The following is a 9,070-nucleotide window of genomic DNA, read 5'->3' as shown; positions in this document are numbered from 1 at the left end:
CACCATTCAAAAGTAAAGTGAGTCTATCGCCATGCCACCCTGAACAAGCTGAATTCCGTCTGATCTCGGAAGCTAAGCAGGGTTGGGCCTGGTTAGTACTTGGATGGGAGACCACCTAAGAACACCAGGTGCTGTAGGCATAAAAAACATGAAATAAAAAATAAGGGATTGTAAGCTGACAAGGTCCTTGCAATCTATGAGGTCAACCAAGGGTTGTCTTGCCTAAAAAAAAAAAAAAGTAAAGTGAGCTGAGCTGGGGCCACCATGGCCCAGAAATCAGGGGTTGTTCCAGTCCAGTACCCTAGAGAAAAATTTTGTCTTACCCCAATGGTCACATTCTCACAGAAGTGTGCCTTGGTTCCCTTCTAAATCAGGCCTTCCCACCTACTGTCTCTCAGATTATTGTTGGTTGGTTAGGTTTTTTTTTTTTTTTTTTATTTTGGTATGTGTGTTTGTCTCCCCACTAGATGGTAAGCTCCATAAGACCCAGACTGGGTGTGTCTACTTGGCATGTTTCCTAATTCCTGACCCATATTTGTCAAATGAATGAATAAATGAATGAAATGCCCCTAAGATCTAGGCTCTGGGCCTCACAGTGAAGGAAGCTCTTGTTTGTTTACCGAAGGTGCTCCAGCTAGCAGAATGGCACTTTCAATTCTGCAATTGGTGGTGGTGATGCAGGGGCCATGGTGCACTAAGAGGTGCCCCCCGCCACCCCCCGCCGGAAACAGATAGTAAATATGCTTAACGCATTGCTGCTTCCCTCAACACCCTTCTGTGCCCCAACCCACTGCACCCAGCCACAGCCCCAGCTCCTTCTTTTCTAGGACGGAAATAGAATCAGCCATATGGGCTCTACTGGCCAATTCTCCTTCCTTCTAACTCTAGGTACCAAGCTGGGTGGGACAAAAATTCTGTATTTAGTGAACTGTTTTCCCTCTTCACAAATTTTCCAGCCTTCTTCAATCCCCTGCAGTGCTCACCCTTCTTTAAAAAAACAAAAACAAAAAACAAAAAACCAGCTCCAAATCCCATTTCTCAGGCTGTAGCTTAACTCACTGTACTTCAGTCCAATAGCGTCACATTCCTACTATGTGCCAGGCACTGGATCAGGCGGGGAGCGAGAGGAGTACACAAGTAAGGTTGATTTGAACCCTGCGCTCTAGGACTCACAGGGGATTGGAAGAAACAGACATGCCAGTATGCAATCTCAGTGTGGAGAGAAGCCTCATTGTGACTGGAGAACCAGGCCAGGGATTGGGAAGTCGGTGGCTTTTATAGCAGGCAGCTGAAGGGTCTCAGGAATCCTCTTTTCCTCTGTGAAGGGGAAAGGCATTCAGGTGGAGGAAACGCAGAAGCAAAAGCACAGCTGGAAAGAGCTGTCCATGTGTGAGCAAGGACAAGTGGATGCAAACATGGGAGATAAGCTGCAAAGGCAGATGGGGGCTGTTCATGGAGGCTCTTGAATGTCAGGTGAAGAGACTAGTCTGAATCCAGTGGACAGTAGGGAACCGCTTAAGGTTTATGGAACAGACTCTGAGCTGTGCTTTAGGAATGATACTAGGGCTGTGAGGGTACCCTGGTAAGGGGGAGACCAGTTAGAGGGCTGTTCCCTTAGTGGAGAGAGCCCTAATGGTCTGTAGGAGGGCAGTAGCCATGGGATAGAAGGACAAATTCTCCTGTGTGATGGTTGATGTTTCCTAACCACCCCCTCCGCCTGAGGTTGGTTTGCCTTCTGCACTTCTCTTTTTGTTTTCTGGTTTTTCCCAGTTTAAGCAAAGAAGGAAATCCACAAACGACAACAAGCAGTCCCCCACTCTCCCCTCTTCCTCCTCCAGCCTGGCTCTCTCTTGGCCCAGGTTCTCCTCTGCTGAGTCTTAGTATCTGGGATCCATCCAGAGGGTCTCTGGCTGAGAGATCTGTCTTTTTGTTCCATCCCTGCCTTCAGATGCCTACCCTTGGGAACTAGGGAGCTATGCCTGAGCAGTTGGTGCGTCAGTGAATCACAGAAGCAACACTGATTTATTCCTAGGAGTTTATCACCAAGGAACCTGTAAAATGAGGGAGACCCTGATCTTCCCCAAGGGAACTCATTTTGAGTGGGCCTACAAGACCCGCACTAGTGAACAGCTAGAGATCTGTAGAGAGTTGGAATATTCTCCCAGCTCTGAGAGAGAGGATCAGTGAGCCCTGTCTTCCCCACACAACTAGTAGGTGCAGAAGGTGGGTGGCCAAAGGTTTTGATGACCCAGACATGGCACCTGGAGAAGGGAATGCTGCGATCGGGTGGCGGGCTTCTGAACTGAAAGTCTCCTTGATTTACAGTGGGAGAGCAGTCAACCCAGAGAACTCGAGTTTTCTCAGGGTTGGTGGGAGGATGTGGAATCTGAGCCCCATTTTCCTTGCACTTGCATGGCTCTGGACAGGTAGTTTGTTGCCACCGTGACATTCACAACGCCAGCGAGGGGCCAGCGCCCGAGGGGATCCACAGGCCCGGAAGACTCATGGGGCTTCCGTGACCTCATAGGCAAAACTCGCTCGGCCCTCCCGGGGGGCGGGGCTCCAGGCACTCGGGCTCGACCCCGAAGGCCACCGAGTCTTGCCTCTGCCTGGCCCAGGACACGCCATGGGACAACTGATCACCAAGCTGATGGGCATCTTCGGGAAACAGGGTAAGGGCGCACAGAGCATCCAAGACACCGCTCTGATCTGGATCCCATCTGGGACTCCCTGGATCTGGGGTCATCCGGGAGGAAGCGCTGGAGCACCTCGGGCTGACCTCAGAGGGTCCTGCGTGGACGCTTCTCGCCTGGTGCAGTCTCCCTCTGGGCCCTCCCCGCCCTCTTCTCTCGGGTGGGGCTTCGGTGCGCCCCAGGGCGCAGAGCTGGGCGAGCCTCTTTCCTCCAGGTAAACGCCGCCGCTGGTTTCCTGCAGTTGTGACTTGGGGATCCGCTCTTTCCCCAGACCCCCTCTGTTGGCAAGCCCAGAGCCCCCCGGACCCTTCGGACAATCACTTTTCTGGAAATGTGGAGCGAGAGAAGTGGGGCTCAGTTCTCATTTCCACTGTCCTGGGCCTGGTGGGAAAGAAACCTGGTCTGTTTTTTGGGGGTGGGGGTGGGGCGGTAGCAGACTTGGTACAGTGGGAAAGGTCTCCCAGCCTGCTGGGAACACTTGTCTCCTTCCTGGGAGGCCTGGCGAGTCACACAGGTCATCGCGTTTGGCCCTGACTCTGCCCTTCCCCCGATGCCTCTAGAGCACAAGGTTATCATCGTGGGACTGGACAATGCAGGAAAGACCACCATTCTTTACCAGTTGTAAGTGCCTCTGGGGAGGGAGGAGGAGTAGGAGGGGTTTGGGCCTTCCCACCAGACTGATAGGCATTTGGACCAATCACTGGAGCCCTTCCCTGGGTTCCCTAGTTCCCCGGTAGCCTGGAGGAGTAACGTGGGGAACGCTGATGGGACCTTCCTGGTATAGTGGCCCCTCAGTTCAGTGGCTCCTTGCCCTGGCGTTCGTATCCTGCTCGGTGTGGACACCCCCATTGCTCCCCAGCATCTACTCCCGGCCCCTGCCAAACCGGCTACTGGCTTAATGATGTCTGAACATGCTTGGCGGGCAGGCAGGTTCTTGCCGCCTCCCTGCTCTTCCTCCACCCCTACTCCCGCCCCCAGCAGCGGGTCCCTCCTTTCTAACTCCCGCATCCTATCTTTGCGTTTTAATTTTCTCCCCCTTCTGAACACCCAAAGGGGAGCGCCAGCTTTGGGTCCAGCTGGACTCCGTAGCTCCTGGTCTGGCAGAGTCTGGCATATGTGCTGAGTAATTCATCATCAGAGCTTTCCCTTAAATTCCCTCTCTGGATGGCACCTTTCGCGTTCTGGAGCCTCGGGAGTATTTACTTAGGACAAATTTTCCCCCTGAAAAGTGATGTATGTAAATGGTTTTTAAAAATTAGAAGAAAAGAAAAATCCAAACAGTACAAGAATATACAGTGAAAATAAAGTTTCTCTCTCACTCCTAACTCCCAGTTTTACTTCCCAGACCTTCCAGAGGCGTTCCTTACACGGAAGAGTCACAGAGCGCCCTTCTGATGGCCCTCACTTGTGTCTGCCTCGTTTTTCTAATCCCTTGCTATTTAAAATGTGATCCACATACCAGCAGCAGTGGCATCATCTAGAAGCTTGTTAGAAGTGCAAAATACTGGGCCCTAGCCCAAACCCACTGGATTACAGTCTGCATTTTAACAAAACTGCCAGGTGATTTGACTGTATATTAAAGTTTGGGAAGACTGCTCTATTAAGTCTCCCCTCTCTGGAGTCCAAGCCTGGGCAAGACTTGGTCTCAGTCCTGTCTGTATTCTCCCATTCCCAGCAGAGGCTCAGTCGACCTGGGCTGCGTTGTTCTGAGTTAGATTCAGCAGACTTCCGGAGCAGAGCAGTGGGAGGCCAGGGCTGAGGGCAAGCTGGGCTGAGCTCTTGGTATCCTCTCCTGCTTTCCCAGCCTTATGAATGAGGTGGTCCATACATTTCCCACCATCGGTAGCAATGTGGAGGAGATTGTTCTTCGAAAAACCCATTTCCTCATGTGGGACATAGGCGGACAGGAGGCTCTGCGCTCCACCTGGAACACATACTACTCCGATACTAAGGTGAGGAGGGCGCTGGGGCTGGAGGGGCTGTGTGATATTAGCCAGCCACATAACCTCCCTGAGCCTTGATTTCCCTACTTGTGAGACGGAGATCATAATAATGATCTCCCTGATTTGTTGCGAGAGTTAAATAATAAAACAATAGCTAATGCATGTGTGTCAAATTCTTAATGCAGGACAGTGCCTGTTAAAATTTTTGAATACTTCCTACCAGCTTTGTCTGCTTGTTGGCAGCTTTCTGTTTGATGCATAAACGGGGTAGACCCTTTGTCTCTGGGGCCTTACTTTCTGACTTTGGCAGCCGTAGAATTCAGTGGTTTTATTCTTGAAATGAGAGAGGGCCGAGTTTCAATTCCAGCACTGCCACTCATGAGCCTTGTGACTATGGGTAAGATATGTCACCTTTCTGAACTTCAGTCTCCTCATTTGTAAATGGGGATAATAATACAGTTGGCCCTTGAACAGCACGGTTTGAACTACATGGGTCCAATCATACGCAGATTTTTTTTTGATAAATACACAGTACCTCAGTTGGCCCTCAGTATCCCTGGGTTTTGCATCTGCTGAATCAAACAACTAGGGATCGAAAACAGTATTTTCCATCCACAAATAGGAGTCTGTGGCTGCGGAGGGCCACCCGTATGCATTGTTCTACACCATTTTATGTACTTAAGCACCTGCGAATTTTGATAATGGCAGGGGTCCTAGAATCGGTCCCCTGTGGATACTGAGGGAAGACTGAAGTTTTTGGGGAGTCAAAAGTCACACGTAGATTTTCAACTGTGTGGAGGTCGGGTTCTCTAACCCCTGAGTTGTTCAAGGGTAAACTGTAGTTCCAGTTCCACAGGGCTGTGGTGAGGCCTAAATGGAGTGGCACACGATCTAATGTTGTGCTGTGTACTCCCTGTGTCTGGATGGAAAAGGAAATTAAAATGGGACTAGGGAAGTGAGATCTTGAGACTGGACAGTTTGTTTTCTGTGGGGCTCGCATGGAGGTAGTGCAGAGGCCAGTGAGGGAGCGCAGTTGGGCAGGAGGCACCTTCACCAAAGGGAAAGGCCACCACTCACTGTCTCCCTCTGCTGGCCAGTTCATCATCCTTGTGATTGACAGCACAGACCGGGATCGGCTGCTGACCACTCGAGAGGAGCTGTATAAGATGCTGGCCCATGAGGTAAGTCCCTGCAACTGGGAGAGGGCCAAGTATACTAGCTGTGTGACTTCAGCTTAGTCACTTAGCTTCTCTGAGCTTCATTCCTGATGCCCCAGTCTCTGAGAGCCTCTAGCTCAGCTGCTTGGGAAGGGCTAGTTTGTCCCAGAGGAAAGACAATAACACCCTCAGCACAGCTGATCACAGAAGCCAGAGTTGCTGGTTTAGGTCCTGAAGGAACTTCTCACTCACTGAGGGACCCCAGACAAGTCACTTGGCCTTTAATCCTTAGTTTTCCCAAGTATAAATTGGGGAGGATCATCAAATTCCCACCTCATGGGACTGTTGTAAGGTTTATATAAACTGATTGGAAGGCATTCCACCACAAGCTGTTGGTGTCATTTTCTGGGGTTGCTAGAGTTGAGGGATCGCCCCCATCCCCATTCCACCTGGGTATGGGTTTTCCTTGCAGAGACAGCAAGGGAGCGGACGGTGGGGCACTCATGGGGCACTGGAAAGGGAGACTAGGGCCTGGCTGGCTGACTGGATCTGCGCTCCTCTGTCCACAGGCCCTGCGAGATGCTTCCATCCTGATCTTTGCCAACAAGCAGGACATGAAGGACTCCATGACCACTGTGGAGATCTCCCAATTCCTCACCCTCAGTGCCATCAAAGACCACCCGTGGCACATACAAGGCTGCTGTGCTCTCACTGGAGAAGGGTTAGTGGCTGTTCCACTTCGACCTCCAGGGCCTGGTTAAATCAATGAATGAATGATTGTCAGAACCTTCTCCTGTTTCTCCTATCGGAATCTGCTTCGCAGTTAGCTAAGTCCGTTGAGCACCTACGCACAGTGGGGATGCTGTGGGTAAGCTGTGAGCAGAAAGTCCATGCTCTCAAGGGGCTTGTTCTAGTGGGGAGAGGTGACGATTTACTTAAACACGAACATTTTAGGTGTTTGTGTTTAAGTGCAATGAAGAAAGTGAAATTGGATAATAGTGATAGAGGAGTGGGATGAATCTGGTGGTCAGGGACAGCCTCTACTACGAGGTGACTTTTTAGCTAAGACCTAAATAAAGAGGAGACAGCCATGAGAAGACTGGGGACGAGCCTTCCAGGCAGAAATCACTTACTCTTTCTGACCCTGAGTCTCCTGATCTGTAAAGAGGAGGGTGATTATACCTACTTCCTTCCAGAATTTCTGTAGAGGGTAAGTGATATGGTTCATTCAACATTTACTAAGTAACTATTTGTGCCAGGCACTGTTCTAGACACTGGAGAAATAGCAGTGAACCAAACAGACAAAAATACTTGCCCTCATGGAGCTTACTTTCCAGTGGAGGGCAACAGACTATAAACAATAAAAATTAAAAAATATATAGTAAGCTAAAAAGTACTATGCTTAGGGGAAAAGTCAGGTAAGAAAGGAGACTGGAAGTATGTGTGTGTGGGAATTTTATAATTTTAAATAAACTATCTTGAGGGTAGATAAACCATCTGAGAAGGTAGGTGCAGAGTGAACACCTGAAGGATGTGAAGGAGCTAGGTCACAGTCACATAGAAAGGGCCTTGCATCAGGTTTGGAGAATTTCCTTTCTTTTTTTCTCTCAAGTGGAATTGTGGCAGGCTGAGGACCTTGACCTGGTTGAAGAAGGGGAGACTTTAGGCAGGTCATCCCAAGAAACCACACATTTCTGGCAGTGTCTGGCAACCGCCTGGGTCAGGAGGACCCCCTCTCCGACCCACAGTCAGTTTAATTCAACCAGCATTTTCTGAGTACCCCCTATGTGCCATGAACTGTACCGAGTGATACAGACATGAGCAAGACCCACCCCTGGCTCTCCTGCCCTTTGCCCCTTGCTCTGGAATTACTCACAGTCTAATTTGGGAACTTGCTTATGGAGTCTATTCCCAGGCCTTTGAAATCACCCTGGCATTGCCTCCAGCAATGAAGTGGGTAGGAGGGACATTGGAGCTTTGCCCAGAGACATTGCTAAGGTGGATCTCCAGGCCCCTTCTTTGGAGAAGCCCCCCTTGACTCCCAGACATCCAGAGGTCTCAGTATATCTCCTTCTTAACCTTTATCACAGTATATAGTTATGGAATTATTTATTTGATCATTTGTTTAATATCCATCTCCTCTGCTGGATATAAGCCCCGGAGTGCATGTCTGTTTTTTCACCAGTAACCGCAGCCCCTAGTACAGTATCTCCTACATAGTAGGCACTAAGTCTGTTTATATTTATTGACTGAAAGATTGTATGTAATTTTGGTCACCCGTCAGTTGGCTTTGGGCAGGGGATGGGGGCTTGAAAGTCATCATCCTCATGGGATACACTGATTATCGCCCTGTTCCTCATTTCCTGCAGGCTGCCAGCTGGGCTCCAGTGGATGCAATCTCAGGCCACTGCCAACTGATGTCCCAGCCTGAGGCCAACCGGAAACTCTAGGTTTTTGTATGGACCATGTGGGTAGAAAACCCAAGTACTATTTATTACCTTTCTGTGATTCTCTGGTGGGAGCAGGGACAGCTATGGACAGTGAGATTGCCACAGCCCACCTAGCCCCCCACAGAGGAGCTAGACTGCACGTCCGGAATTGCTGCTGACAGGACATCAGGAAAAGCTGCCCCTCACTCCATGGAAGCAGGTGTCTTTGGAGACACCAGAGAAACCTTTGGATGTGTTGGGGAATTAAGATGTGGAGCCTCCTCCCCTCAGCTCTCAACCTCTCTGTAGGAAAAATGAGGAGCAGAGTTAAGAGATCTCTTTATTTCCTAGAACCCCACTCCTCAACCTCTCACCTCAAGCCCAGCTTTCTGGCCCCTCAGCCATCTTTGGACAAAAGAGATTCTAGAAAGGTGAAGAGGGTGGGTTTAGAGGGAGAGCAGATCCAAAAGCTGGGAGGGGAGAGGGAGTGGAGACAGGATATCCCAGACAGGGACAGTCCTTGGCACTTCAGGGAGCTTCACCTCTCCCTCGCCTTCCCATGACCTCTAAGAAGTTGACTGTGACCACAGCTTTCGAGCTTAAAGGCACCCCATAGTATGCCCTTCACTCCCAGTGTCCTTCTAATGCGAATCCCACTCTTGCCAAACACCCAAGGTTCCTACAGCGTCCGGTTGTCTTGTCTGTCTTTTTGTAATGATTTTGTTTCACACTGTATTAGGATTTTTATAAAAGTGTAATAAATGCCATTGAAAAGTAATCAACTCCCATTTCTGCCTGCTCGAGTAGGGGCTCTTAGGAGTTGGAAAAGCCCAGGAGTCCGGTCTAGG

The 9,070-nt window shown here is 50.0% G+C and overlaps 1 protein-coding gene and 1 pseudogene across 2 annotated transcripts; both read left to right on the top strand.

The window, feature by feature from the left end:
• Window positions 1–21: 21 nt before the first annotated feature.
• LOC118604682 lies at window positions 22–140 on the top strand (annotated as a pseudogene).
• A 2,406-nt stretch (window positions 141–2,546) lies between these two features.
• On the top strand, window positions 2,547–9,000 carry ARL5C (ADP ribosylation factor like GTPase 5C). Of its 2 annotated transcripts, XM_016164777.2 has the most exons (6): window positions 2,550–2,672; window positions 3,254–3,314; window positions 4,498–4,645; window positions 5,734–5,817; window positions 6,363–6,514; window positions 8,163–9,000. In XM_016164777.2, exons 1-6 carry the CDS (start codon window positions 2,627–2,629, stop codon window positions 8,209–8,211), a joined length of 540 nt encoding a protein of 179 aa, XP_016020263.2. In that variant the 5' UTR covers window positions 2,550–2,626; the 3' UTR covers window positions 8,212–9,000. The 2 variants fall into 2 exon arrangements, with proteins under 2 accessions (XP_016020266.2, XP_016020263.2); XM_016164780.2 differs by lacking the exon at window positions 3,254–3,314 and having other exon boundaries at window positions 2,547–2,672.
• Window positions 9,001–9,070: the final 70 nt, after the last annotated feature.

The sequence above is a fragment of the Rousettus aegyptiacus genome, unplaced genomic scaffold (genome assembly GCF_014176215.1).
Source record: "Rousettus aegyptiacus isolate mRouAeg1 unplaced genomic scaffold, mRouAeg1.p scaffold_m13_p_6, whole genome shotgun sequence".
In the NCBI taxonomy this organism is placed as follows: Eukaryota; Metazoa; Chordata; class Mammalia; order Chiroptera; family Pteropodidae; genus Rousettus; species Rousettus aegyptiacus.
Note: the sequence above shows the minus strand (reverse complement) of the source record. Positions and strands in the feature narration are given on the sequence as shown.